Source organism: Gigantopelta aegis, chromosome 8, assembly GCF_016097555.1.
Source record: "Gigantopelta aegis isolate Gae_Host chromosome 8, Gae_host_genome, whole genome shotgun sequence".
Lineage (NCBI taxonomy): Eukaryota > Metazoa > Mollusca > Gastropoda > Neomphalida > Peltospiridae > Gigantopelta > Gigantopelta aegis.
In genome coordinates this window covers 32,524,873-32,539,532 of record NC_054706.1, presented here as the reverse complement: position 1 = coordinate 32,539,532, position 14,660 = coordinate 32,524,873, and the positions used below count along the sequence as shown (strand labels likewise).

The window sequence follows — 14,660 nt, the reverse complement described above, 5'->3', positions numbered from 1 at the left end:
ACCTTGTAAGTTGTTTGAAACAAACTATTCAAAGTTTATAGGTTAGTGTGAGATTTATGTCATTAAACATAGTCAGTAATGTTGTAATTATGTTGGACACCTCCATGTATTAACTGCTTATCAGACAATGTGCTGGCTTGTGTTAACAAAATATTGTATGTTACAACACACAAGGGATGAAAACTTTTCAGTGAAATAAAGTTGTTTGTAAGTACAAGCATCATGAGATTACAGGGCAGATTTCATAAGAGAGAGATGTGAAATCCTCCCTTGCAACCCCCAACCCTCACCCTAAAACAACCTAACAAAACAGTTGCAATATTTTAATATAAAAGTTATACCAATACTTTTCAAAATGGTCATAAGCTTAACTTGCCTACCACAATTATATCAATAAGTGAGTAGATATTAATTTAAAAATCTAATTAAATCTAATATTTACTTGTAGAATGTAGACTAATATCATTTGTTTATCGTTTAGTTGCAAGATAAAGAAACAGATTATGATGAAATGGAAGCCTGGCTGTCATCACAGAAGAAAAAGGTAAAGAAAACTATTTTATTTTTAGAATTAGCTTTACATTATTTTGCTCCATTTTTACCTTAAAATCTAGATTTCAAACAGACCAAACCAAGTGTATTGCTTAACCTTGATTGAACTGAGATAAATAATATGATTGGTCAGCTGTTACAAGCTTAACCAGTCTTTAATCCCAAACATGGCTGATATAATAAACTGAAAGGATAAATTTGATTGGTTGATTATTGCTAATATCACAAATCAATTTGGACAGGTAAATACATAAACAACAGCTGGAATAAAATGCCTTCTGTCACATATTACCAAAACTCTCAGAGAATATTTTGCATAAACATTTTCTGTTTCCTTTTTTTCAATCCCATTACATATGTGTATGAAGTAAAACTATTATAGTATCTGTAACCAGAATCTGCTTTCAGATTAGAAGTTAGTTACAGTTATCTCCCTGTACAGTGATCTCCACATAGACAGACGAATGTGTGATGCTCTTCTTTATTACTTCCACTATAAGTTATAAAAACTATAGAGATGCTGTCAGCATGTGTATGTACATGTCTAAAACACTTGTGTATTTTTCAAATGTAACACATTAAATTGATAACTACCAAAATCTTAACAATTTCATGCTGATCTAACATATTTCCATCCCCATATTCGACTAAGATTGAAACACACTGCACTATAGAGGTTGATAGTCCAGGGGTCTAATTCACTAAACTCTTGCAACTTTGCGATCTCGCAGTGCAATGCTAAAAGACTTGCAAAGAGGATGCTTTGTTGTCTAGCAGAGCCTAAGAGACATTTGTGAATTAGGCCCCAGGCCTGGTGCTTATAAAATTTGTATTGGGTAGACTCAGGTCTTTAATAATGTTTTGAGACTTTAACATGATTCATGGTAATGCCATTCATTTCATTTTAACTTATTTTCGTGTTTATATCCAATTAAGGTTCAAGCATGATGTCCTGGGCACACACCTCAGCTATCTGGGCTGTCTGTGCGGATAGTGGGTTAGTTGTTAATTGTTAGTGGTCACTGAGAGAGAAGAGGGCGCAGTGGCCTTACACCTACCCATTGAGTTGTTAAAACTCGCTGTGGGTGGGAGCCGGTACCGGGCTGCGAACCCTGTACCTACCAGCCTTACATGTATGTCCAATGGCTTAACGGCGATGCCACCGAGGCCGGTGGTAATGCCATACAAATTGTATGCATGTGATGTCATTAAGGGTTAGACGTTTGTAATCACAGACACAGAGCAGAGGTAATGAGTAGGATGTCTGCTCCTCACCAGTTAGCACCAAGGGATCTTTTATATGAATAGTCTGATGGACAAACTGGCTCGTACTATGGCTTTTCACGTAACATGTTACATATTTTATTAGCTATCATTGTACATTAATGCAGAAAAAAAAAAAGTATGAAAAAAGATACTGTATAGCATATCAGGGGCCTAATTCACAAAGCTCTCTTAGGCTGTGCTAGACAACAAAGCATCCTCTTTGCAAGTCTTTTTGCATTGCACTGGGAGATCGCAAAGTTGCCAGAGTTTAGTGACTTACGTCTCTGGTTGGTATCTGATAATTGTTTATTGTGTCTGTGTGAATAACGTACATGTGTACAAATACTGCAGTAATCGTGCTTTGAATTTCCATCATTTGTTTAATAACAATTCCTCTCTTTCAGACTGAAGCAGGTGGAGAGACTGTTTCTAGCTCAGGTCAGTCTGAACCAGGTTAATTATGTGAATTAGTAGCTATATGCGTGATGGCTGATATCATGACACTGACAAATATACATTAGTTTGATAATATTTAGATTAGTTGGTGACTGCTACTTATTTTATTGATAAATTCAGAACTTGGGAGGAAAAAAATGTAGTTTATTTTTATCATCCAATATTTGAGCATGTGTGCTGGCACAAATTAGTTTTAAATGCCAAAGAATATATTTTTGAACCATATTCCACAATAAATGAATGCATGTTCAGTTACAGTGTAATTAAAACAAAGCACTGAGATGAAATATCTGCCACAATTGGTCTATATATTAAGCTGTTAATAATATCAACTGTAATATAGTTACACATAAAGTACAGGGCTTTGCATCACTGAGATGAAATATCTGCCACAATTGGTTTATATATTAAGCTGTTAATAATATCAACTGTAATATAGTTACACATAAAGTACAGGGCTTTGCATCTGTTGACATTTTGCCACCTGTTTTTGTAAAGGGATTGTTGACACTGTATTGTGAATTATATTATTATATTATGTAATATAACTATTTAGGTATTTTTTTGTCAGAATGTGATCAATTTTTTTAGTCATATTTCATATAATTTTAGTTGTATTTGAAATATAACTTGCCTCTCCAACATTTTATTTAAACACTTGGCTTTTTTAATGTATTTACAGTTGTATTGTAATATAATTACAAACAATCTTCTGTTATATATACGATGTCGCTAAGAAGCTTAATTTTCTTTTTCGAAATTACATCATTGCGTCAAATGGGAAGTCATTATGTGAAACATGTTTCTGAAAGGATGTTAGAAATGACTTATGGATGTTTTTAACTAAATAAATTGTGTTGTTTGTAATTATAAAAACTGTTTGTTATTTTTTATGCATTTATCGATGTATATCAGTTGCAAATTTAGTATAAATGTAATCACTTCGCTACACTGCACGATTTTATACAATTTGCGTCTGTTATACATTGATAAATTCACACACAAAATGACAAACAATTCGTATATGAACAATGAAAGTTATTGTTTTGACAGAATTTGATAAGTTTCTCGCTGAACGTGCTGCCGCGGCCGAGGAACTGACGACGATCCCCGCGGCGACCGGACCACAGCCACCTCGGACGCAGCGCAGCAACCGGCAGATGGGGAAAGACGAAGAGGAAAATCCACTGTTTGCGTTGTGAACATTTGTACCCTTGCCTGTGTATGATACATGTATAAAATTATCATAGTGGTCACTTTATGCAGATCTCTTTGAGTTCTCTTGTTGAAACAGGATGTATGAGGATGTTTGTTTTTGACTCGCCTATTTTTACGAAGTAAAAAGCTGAGATACAGGTATTATTTTTCCGATGGCGTAGGAGAGAGCGTCAACTTTTGCATTAAAATTATACGTTTAGATACAGGCCCTAATCTTGCCGGTGAAATGAGAGTTATTTTCGCCGAAAATTGGCTCAAGTCACCAAGTTATTAGCAGTAGTGAGAAGTTGAAGTCGCCGTAATTTTCTGGACTTAATCCGATTTCAAAAACGAAATTGCACAACAGACGTCAAGACCTCGATTTGTTTATTGTCATAGCTCACTTGGCACCTTGTCGCCGTATGTCGGACAGTGTTTTTACTTTGGTGCCAGACTGTATTCTCGAGTAACCGGAACTGGCCTATTAACGGGAAATGGTTTATACACATGCGCACTGGAATGTTTTACCTTGTTCAATTTATTATCAAAATCAACCAACAAATGTTATTACTAATGCCAGTTTCTGCTGTGAAGAGATCAAATACATTCTTCAGATACATCATTCACCCGTAAACCGTGTTATTGTTTCTCAAAGCAATGCTTGTCACGCCACATGTTGTGACCAGTCGAGCGTTCTTAATCCTCGACCACATTCATTTCAGTAATGCCACAAAATACTGATTAATACTACAATTTCAACATACCGGCACAGTATCAGCTACTTAATAATAACACATTTTTAATAAAACATACAACTGTCTACTGGAAGTAGTATTTTACGATTAGAACCGAGTGTAAAATTCAGAATTTTTCCCATTGAACACGGAAACTGGCGAAACATTACGAAATGTACAAAAAACCAGTTCACTTCATCTATTTTTATCAAACCTCTCCCCTTTCGTCTGGAAAGGGAGAAGTCACTTCTAGTTTTTCAAATCTAGATTAGGGCCTGTAGATCAGTTTCTCATGAACTATAAGTTCTAGGTCATTGAAACTTGGTTTATAATTTCACCTATGGATTAAACGTTTTTTATGGTAGGCGAGACATTTAATTTCGCAGAATTCTTGTTTCTTAAAATTCTTTTGTGACTGTAGATCCACCTGATGAGGCCATCTTGTTTGGTGGTGAATACAATAGTGTGTTATATTTGGTGTTATACACTTTAAAATAGATGGAACATTTTCATTAAATGTATGTTTTTTTTTTTTTTACAAGCCACCACACATTATGGCCAGTAATGAAGTAAAACTGTGTTTCGAAATTAGTTATATATGTAGATATAATACAATGCATTGTTATATGCATATTATACAGTTTGCACTTACAGTTGAATATTATACAGTCCATGGTTACATGTGGTTACACCTACATGCATAAGCATCTATAAACTGCTGTGAAAAACAATATTCTCTTGTCATGCAGTTTTTGAAAAAGGAATCCTGTAATTTTCATTCAGTAATTCAGGGTTTCTGCCAGAGGGTAAAATGGGTATGGCACCATACCAAAATATTTTTGCAGATTTTATTTTTTTTAAGTTAATGTTTTGACAAAATTAAAAACTCTTTATCATTACTGTATGATTTTCTTAACCCTAACCCTAAAATTAACGCATTTTCGTTTTGTCGACTGTGTTTGCATTCAGCACACACATTGTAAATATTCATATCCGTAATGCCATACCCAAAAATTTCTTTCTAGCAGAAACACTGCAGTATATAGTGAGAGAATATTTCATGTTTCTTTTTTGTTTTTTTTCTTTAAATAGAATTTACTTTTCTTAGAGTGAAGTATGCAAATTGAGATATACATGTGCATTTAACAAAAAACATGACATTTTTCATTTCTTGTAAATAACTGATAATTTTACCTTTATACCAGAAAAACATTGAGCAGTTAGTGTAAACCATATAACCGACCAATGGCGTAATTTTTTTGTGAAGTGGATAAAACAGTTTTGAGACTCACTAGTAACTGATAGCAATATTATTTCACACACGTTCAGATTTTCAACAAAATCTTCAGACAGGGCCACACTTACAGTGTATTTATAAAAGTTGCCCAAGATCTGTATTGACTTTTAGTCTTTATATCCAGGTTAAATATGCTTTGTATACTTAACCCCTTTGTCCACTGTGAACAGGATAACTTCAAAAGGATTGATAAGAAAAAAACCTATGTTAAAGGGTTAAAAGACATGTAATTGGTACCCAAGGTATAGCTGAGATGACTGCAGTGTGAAAAAATGTTTGACTGATGACCTTATGGAATTTAATACTTAAATGTATGATCCTAAGTTATACATAAATTTGCATGTTACGTTTAATAATTGTTTATTTTTAATATTAAGCATGTTTTCAGACACATTTGTATTTAAAAAAAAAATCTTTTTTTTGTTTGTTAATGTATTACATGTAAATGATTGATAAATTTAAGCATTTACATGAAGTCGTTTTCAAAAAAAAGAATTAAGTAAAGAAAGAAAAATATAGACGGTTGCTTTATTAACCCCAAGAATGCTGTATATGAAGAGAAAGATTTAGTTTTGTGTCAGTCTGTTTATTAAAACTGTGTATTGATCATTAACCCAGGCTGAATGTATTGTACACTTGTATGTAAATAGGAATACAATTTATACAGTTGTATTATATATATATATATATTTGCCTTAAAATTGTAAACATTTAGAAAATTATGCTGATGTTATTTTTATTTTTTTCATCTTTGATTTTGCTTTTCCCTAGTTTTTATTCAACGTTTGACTCTGGCTTAAAACTTATCATTCATTCTCTCGTGTCAAAGCAAAGGTAGTCAACGTCAATCACAAATATAATGGTCAAGTTATTTTTAGTCATGTTTGAATTAATTTAAGTTTTTATATCTTGAGTTGTTAATTATTTAATTTTTATTATTAAACTCAACATAAAGGGACTGATGTTTGACAAAACATCCTTGACTAATGACTGGTAACACAGCATTTAAATCACAAAACTGTTGCTTCATGATGGAATTCATCTGTACTGTATTTTTAGGCACTTAGAACTAGGTAGAACAACTGTGGTGGAAGCAGGGAGGGGTAGGAGGCAATGGTTCAAGATAGTTGAAATGTTACTTTATAATATATACTCAACAAAATGCATTACGGACAAGTAGACATTTTTGGTAAATCTTTGCCAGTGCCATTATAGTATTTGAGCAAGTTTTGATCACGGGTGACTTGTAAACATTATTTCAGTAATATTTGATCCAGAATGCCACAAGTAACTACTGAACATCACTGAAGTGGTCAGACTAAGCCCTCAGCTAAAAGCTGATGGGAAATGGCAGCTGTGTAGCACAGATAGCCACAAGAAATGAGCACTTGTGGTTGGTGAGACAAGGACTGGGATGTGGAGATGGACAGCAAAAGAAGTTGAAAGATTAGAGGAGCTGCCAGATAGGAAGAACTGAGATGGAAGTCAAAGAAGAGAAAGGAAAAGGGGCACTGAGGAAAAAATTTAAATTATTTTTTTTTTTTTATCCATGATATACACAAATATCTTGCACATGGTACGGTTTTAAGCATCAGTATTGTATCACTACCAAAATGCAAATTGTGCTAGGATTCATTACACGTTGTGTAAATCATTAATTTGAAGAATATGCCTAATGTTAACACCTTACTATGGAAGAAGCTGTTTTTGTTTATCAATTAAAGAAAAATGCTAGAAATATTTATGGGCCCTTAATTAATTTTGTTGAGTATATATTGAAAAAGAGAAGAAAGAAACCTCGAAGAAATTAGGAATAAAAAAATAAATAAAATGAATCCAACAAATTGTTATTGGAATTCAAGTAGGCAGTACACTGCTTAATTGTAGCCTCAGGCATCTCATATTGGCAGTGAGACACTTTCAAGCAGCTCACTTCTATAAAAGTACTAACTATTACAATTTAAATTACTAGTATTGCATGATTAGTGATTTTTAATTCTGAACTTGGGTTTTGCTACTTAATTTTTTGTGAAGCAATGAGACATTATTTTTGCTAAGAAGGCAAAAAAATGTGTTCCTTGTATGCGGAATTCTTTGTAGTCTACAATGTATAATAACCAGAATATGCTTGATATTATCCAATTATTGCATATAATCATTTCTGAACATCCTGAATTGGATCCCTTTGGAAAAACAACAGTTTCACTGCTGACATTTGGAGAACACAGGCTTGTCCATTTGGAAATGGCAGAAGAGCGTTCCATTGCTCTCCTGGTGATAATTCCAGGTGAGAAATGTCAAATAGGGAGACCTGTTCAACACATTTAAAAAAATGAGTATTGTTACAACACATGCTAAAGCAAAACAGATGAAAGCATGAGTGCTGAAACACTGACTGCTTTCAATCTTTGAGTGAATATAAGGTGAGCATGAGCAATTACTCACCTCACAAAAGAGGCCACAAGAACCCAAGTATTATTTGAATCATGTGCAGCTCCGAAAGAATGGTTTCCATTTATTCAGTTTTAGAAAATCATTATTTTATATTTGTCAAACTAATTCAAGAAAATGTGATGGTACTGGTTCAGAAGGACAGTATATATATATATATATATATATATATATATATATATATATATATATATATATAAAGTACTGGACACCTTTAATATATTGTTTAATCTAACATTCTCGTCAGTTATTGTTTTCAAAGTGAATGCAGTTATACTTTCTTTACATTGTGTATGAAGATCTCTCTTGTTGTTTTTCTGATTTGTTATATATTAATATTACAACTGCTATTACTTGGAATTGCTTCTGGTAGTGGTTGCTTGGTTTGGGTTTTATTAATAAGACTACATTCTCATAATCTCAGGCCGACCTAATGAATTTAATGGTTCACTGTAACCATCCCACCAAAATAATCTCGCTCACATTATGGTATTTTTTCATATTTAAAAAAAGAGAGAAGAAAAACCCCAAAAGAGTTGAATAAGTATATTAGTAAATAATACTGCCCACTGACCCATCCACTGTTCGAATCATTTGTTGGGTTATGAGCAATCCAAATTGTTTTCAAGATGGCCTTTGGTTGCTGTGGAATACTTTATAATGAATTCCGTATGTCTGAATTGTTGAATATCCTATGTTCATTAGTGTTATAAATTTGTCACTTTCCCCTCCATCAATTTGAAATGGTTGACTTATCTTGCGTTCCATCATCAGTTTGAAATGGATGACTTGTCTTTCCTTTCCCTCCATCAATTTGAAATGGATGACTTGTCTTTCATTTCCCACCATCAATTTGAAGTGGATTTTTGGCACTTTAAAAATTCATGTACATAGAAACACTTTTATAAGGATGAACAGAACAAACTGTCATTTGCTGTTGTAGGTAAATGGGACAGAAAAGCTTTGTTTATACTTCAGTTGTAGAAAGTTTTGCAAAAAAATTTCTCAAGGCATTGAACATTGACCAGCATTGTTACTGGGTTCTAACACTAATTGTAGGGTGGGACGTAGCCTAAATGGTAAAGTACTCACTTGATGCGTGGTCAGTTTGGGATCAATCCCTGTCGGTGGGCCCAATGTTTGACATCCAATCATTAATAAATTAATGTGCTCTAGTGGTGTCATTAAACAAAACAAACTTTTTGTTTGAGATTTTAAATGTTGGTGTTGACTTGTCAGATCAATTATTAGTCCCCTACCGGTCCAACCGGTTTCATCTCTGTCCTCCTGTCTGTCTGTCTCTCTGTCCCACATATAGTTTTCCAGATGTTTTTTTATAGAATACCTTGAGATATTGAGCTGAAATTTGGTGTACTGTTACAGATTAAGTTTGACTTTCATGACGATTTACCAATTTTTAATAGCATTATGGCCCTTCATCTTAGGAGATATAAAGATTTGTTTTCCAAACTTGTTTTTTTCAGAAGGCCTTGGGATATTTACCTGAAATACTGTATATAGCTTTATCATGAACAGTTAGAGATAAAGTTTGACTTTCGTGACGATTTACCTATTTTTGACAGAGTTATGGCCCTTGAACTTAGGAGATGTGAAAAAAGTTTTTCCGCACTTTTGTTTTGCAATGCCTGAAGATAAAATACTGAGATGAAATTTTGTATATAGCTTTAGCATGTTCTGTTACTGATCAAGTTTAACGTTCATGGTGATTTAACCACTATTCACAAAGATATGACCCTTTTATTTAGGAGATACGAAAAATTGTTGTGCCCTGTAGGGGACATGTATTGCTTTAGCAGTACTCTCAGAATTCTTGTTAGACATTATAATACACTTGGCACCATTTTGGATACTTGTACTAAAAAAACCCATAAAATTATGTTCTGTTAGTATCACAGTATTCTTTGTCATGGCCTCATGCCAATGGCTGATTGCAACTGAAATACAAACCAGGCTTTACTTGGAATTAATGACAATGGTTTTTTTAAAAGTTTGGATGATTTGAAGAATATTTTTGTATAGGTACCAAAGAGAAAGACCAATGAAGTGCTGTTATTGTTTTGTGTAGGTTTTACTTTTTCTTTTGTTTTATAAAATATTTTCTTTGTTTTGTTTCCTTGTTTTATCAGAAAGAATTTTTTTGTGTTTACTTTGATATATTCATTGTATTGCTCAAGTTTGCTTGACTTGTAAATATAAATGATATGTAGATTATTAATTAATTATTTATTCATGTATTCAGTTCAGATATATTCTATAGACTTGTGAATATCTTCATTTTAATGTATGTTTCTGCAAACTAAAAAAGAATGAATACAAAAGAAAATGGCATATAGTTTTATATGTCTGTTTATGTCTAACTGAAGTAAAAGCTGTTTTTGGAAGAAAAACTGAAAGTTGGAGGTGTTCATTTAAAACATGCCACCAATGGTATTAAAATAAATAATTTACAACATCCCATGAAATATATTTCTGTATATTGTCCACCATATTATGTGAAACACACACACACACACACACACACACACACACACGCGCGCATGAGACGCAGACTCAGGTGGCACACACACACGTCACACACACACACACACACACACACACCTTCACTCAACACATACACACAAAAACACACAACACAGACATACACATATACATGCACAAAATCCTTCCAATACTGTACATAAAATAAACATCAAATAAAATGATTCAACAGACCCAAAAGACATAAACAGAAATTGGATGGCATCCTCCAGTTCCTATCCTTGTATCCACCGACCCCCTTCATCCTCACCCCAGTGGTAATGCTTCATCCTCACCCCAGTGGTAATGCTTCATCCTCACGCCAGTGGTAATGCTTCATCCTCACGCCAGTGGTAATGCTTCATCCTCACGCCAGTGGTAATGCTTCATCCTCATCCTAGCGGTGATGATTTCTTAGCAAGCTGTAGATGACTGAGAACCTGTCACCAAGTTTTAGGTATGGAATATTGGTTGCTTTGCAGCCCGTTATGGCAAGCGTCATCATTGAATGTTATCTCAGTGTCCTAGGTTGGGGTTTCCAGCACATCTGTATCTTGGTTCATATCAATGTGTTACGTTCTAGTGATATACTTGTGCAAGAAACAAACAAAAGAAAGGAAAGAAAGCTATAATTTTAAATACTTTAAATAATCTCGTAGCTAAGACATTTTATAGTGAATGGATAAATACAAAAGTGTATCAGTTCAGTGTTCTAAGGGTCAAAGAAAGGCTATGAAGAATAATATAATAAAACTGAAAAATGGTTTAAGAAGGTAAGCACATTAAAGATAGCATGAACACGAATGCCTATAATAAAAGAAGAAAAAATAAAGAATATCGAAGAGAGCTGGCGATGATTTTGGTTTAAATGACAAACAGATGAGAGTTGTAAGCACCAAATTATAAATAGAAGAACCTAGTGACTTAGATCCAGAGTTTGATAGAATGACATGAACTCCAATAAGCAGTCCTGTTGCCTGCCCAATGAGCACAAGAAACCAATCCATTTAAAAGCATCTCATTGATGAGTATATTTTTAGAGATATTTTCGGTATTCATTTGTTATTCACTCGCTACAACAATTTTCAGTTACTAGATTATTCTCAGTACCTAAAGTTATAAATTCTGTCTTTCTTTGGTTTGTTCCATTAGTATATCATTCTTCACATGTGAATACGTCCTTTAGATTGTTTGATAGTGTCTGAATTCCCCCGTCTTTTTGTACAATGTCCCATCCTGAAATCTTTTTCACGTTATTTTGTGTTGTTATATTCATTTATTGTATAATGAACAAAACTGCATCGGGATATTGGTTGAAACTGCAACTTGGATGATTGGATACAACATATTGGTCAAAATTAATGTGATTATATAGACAGCAACAGATAACCGTGCCAGTAAATATCATTGTCCATGAATTAGGTCACATTTTGGACATCATATTTGAGATCAGCATCCTGGGAAACATATGAAATAGTATATTACAATCCATAATATATTAAAAATAAACCAGCCATTTAGAACTTTTCCAATAACAAACGTCCTGCTACGTCATAAATTCCATCGGATTCAGATTCTATGGGCAAAATGGCCATAGAAACAACTCTGTAAACTCAGCTTTTAAGAAACAAGTTTTAAGTTTGCCCAATCCTACTTATAATGGAGAAGAAATATGTCTGAACACCTATAAACACGTTTGACTACCATTAAGTTTAGACTGAAATACAATGTATCAGTAATACAGTAATATTAAAGACGCGTTGTTTCATTGTCCAGGTGACCAAGAGATGTCGGCGGCTTCAGCTATAAATATCGCCATTCGATGGGGGTGAAAAGTAGTGCATTATCTTCAGAGTTGTGTCGTTGTAGTGCTACCTTCCTCCACGTCCAACGCTTATGTACGCAAAAATAACACTATTTCTTTTCCACATTTGTTTATTTTTCAGTTATTAGTTAAGTGAACAGCTATCTTAAGCATAGCTTAGCTTACTGGGGATTAATCTTTTATGAACAAATCGTAATTCAGCGGAAAACCAATTTCTTTCAGTAGTTCAGTTTATTATTCCATGCAAATTTAATTTTCATATAATTAGCATTTATATAACATTATGTATTATTTGATGTACATACAGATCAATGCTTGCATGTAAGAAATAAATGGATATCTTGTAACATCCAAATTAATGTTGGCGTCAGGTCGTTGAGGATGGGTGCTTTGCAATATTAATGATTCAGGATTCAACCTCTAGAAACATTGTTGATGTGTGTGCATGCGTACGCGTGTATGAATGGATGGATTGATAATGCATTGAATGATGGGTGAATAGCTATCAATGTCTATGATGCGGTGAGTGTTTAAAGGGACATCCCTGAGTTCGCTGCAATTTTTAAGATGTTATCGACAAACAGACTTTTTAGAGATTGTAATTACATATCAAATATATTTTTCTGCATAATATATTAGTGGTTGTATATTAAACGTATTTCTGATCGTTCTAATATTTGTACTAGGTTAAATTTCATTTTATTCCTAAAATATGTTTTTTTCGTACGTACGAAATTATTTGAAGACAAAATCCAGTTTGGGCTTCTTAAAAATATTAAGACGACCAGAAACACATTGGATATACAGACACTGATATTCTAAACAAGAAAATTTATTTAATATGTAAGTTTAATCATAGAAGTATTTTATTAGTCGGAAACATCTTACAATGCAGCAAACTCAGGAATGTCCCTTTAACAATGAATACGTCGATGGAACACTCCTCAGGCCCGTGAATCTAACTCCAGTGCAAGTGTGTCTTTTAGTGCAGACAACCTCAGGCGCGAGTATTCTAAGGTCTTATAACGATCACAGATACTTTGGGTTTTTGTTTTTTTAATTGCTTTAACTCTTGAATCCTCTTATGGATAGATTTCATGTTTTTTAATACAGATTTTCACCAAGTGATAGTCCTTAAACTGATCATGCCTTGAAATGCGACACCAGGGCAAGGATGGAGTTTGGTTACAAATGGGAAAGAACCATATTGTCTAAAACATTGTCAATCCACCATGGAAAACACTAGAGTTTTGGTAATTATATATATATACTGCGGAGGGAGTTGAGTTAAGGAATTCATTACTAAATAATATTGTATTAGTTGATATTAATTCTCCGTTCTATATTTTTATCACAATTGTCCTGCGCCAATGTGGATTGATTTAGCTTTTCACTATGTAGTTCATAACGCCAGCCATCACGGATTTGCCATTCTAGTTTTAAATTATTTTTTCATTGGCTTAAACTATGCAGTATTTTCTTCAAAAGGTGTCTTGGAATACAATTTACTGCTGAATAGGAAGCGAAGTGACCAAACCCGATATTAAATCGTAACTCACTCGCAATTACTTCCTTTGGTCGGCTGTCGTGTCCAGCACGCGGGAGTAATGGCTTGTAAATCGAATCAATTACCCGGCGGCTATCCTACGCTCATCGTTACGTTCAAACTGGCTGGACAGATTGAATAAACGATCGCGAACAAGTTGATTAGAAGTCAAGAAACGGCGGCATTTGACTTAAAGCAAACGTTAAGTCTATCCAATAAAGGCAGCTCATTCAAATTACGAACCATGTGTTAAAGGTGCTATCTCTTAAGTTTCATAATCCCGCCAACATTATTTATGAAATTTTGCTGTGAAATGTAAAGGTATTGCCTCCAGGTTTCAACTGTATGACGATAAATTACAGTCAAATAATTTAATTTACAAGTAGAACAAATGTATATATATATATATGTATCGGAGAATCTTTAATGGATGACCGACTGAAGTGGTTGACAGATGTTGACAAGTTCGCTGCCGTTATGCAAGACATCTATTTCTGATGACATTATACTAAAAGGCAAAAGTTATTGTGACATTTGTTTGGAGTAATAAATTTGTGAATGGATTTATAGATGTAAACTCGAAGAAATGCAACCAAGCAGTTGTTGCAGCGATTGCATGCTTTGTGCAAGAAACATGGAATATTCGGGAGAAATCCTGTCCAGTGTTCACCATAAAAGGCCAGACATTCAGTCACAAGTCATTGCCACTCAGTGCAGCCTTCAGAAGTCCAGAAATCAGAAAAACACCATTAGTGAACTGTTTGGTGCAATTTCGTAATGCTTCGTCTCAATGAAAGT

The 14,660-nt window shown here is 33.8% G+C and overlaps 1 protein-coding gene across 4 annotated transcripts in view; it reads left to right on the top strand.

Moving 5' to 3' along the window:
* The window catches only part of LOC121378524 (target of Myb protein 1-like), a 41,964-nt gene extending 29,289 nt beyond the window's left edge, over positions 1-12,675 (top strand). For all 4 annotated transcript variants that reach the window (XM_041506734.1, XM_041506733.1, XM_041506732.1 and 1 more), the window contains 3 exons: positions 482-544; positions 2,223-2,256; positions 3,328-12,675. In XM_041506734.1, the coding sequence (XP_041362668.1) occupies positions 482-544; positions 2,223-2,256; positions 3,328-3,476 (246 nt within the window). In that variant the 3' untranslated portion in view covers positions 3,477-12,675. The remainder of the gene's footprint in view (positions 1-481; positions 545-2,222; positions 2,257-3,327) is intronic.
* The last annotated feature ends 1,985 nt before the right edge of the window (positions 12,676-14,660 follow it).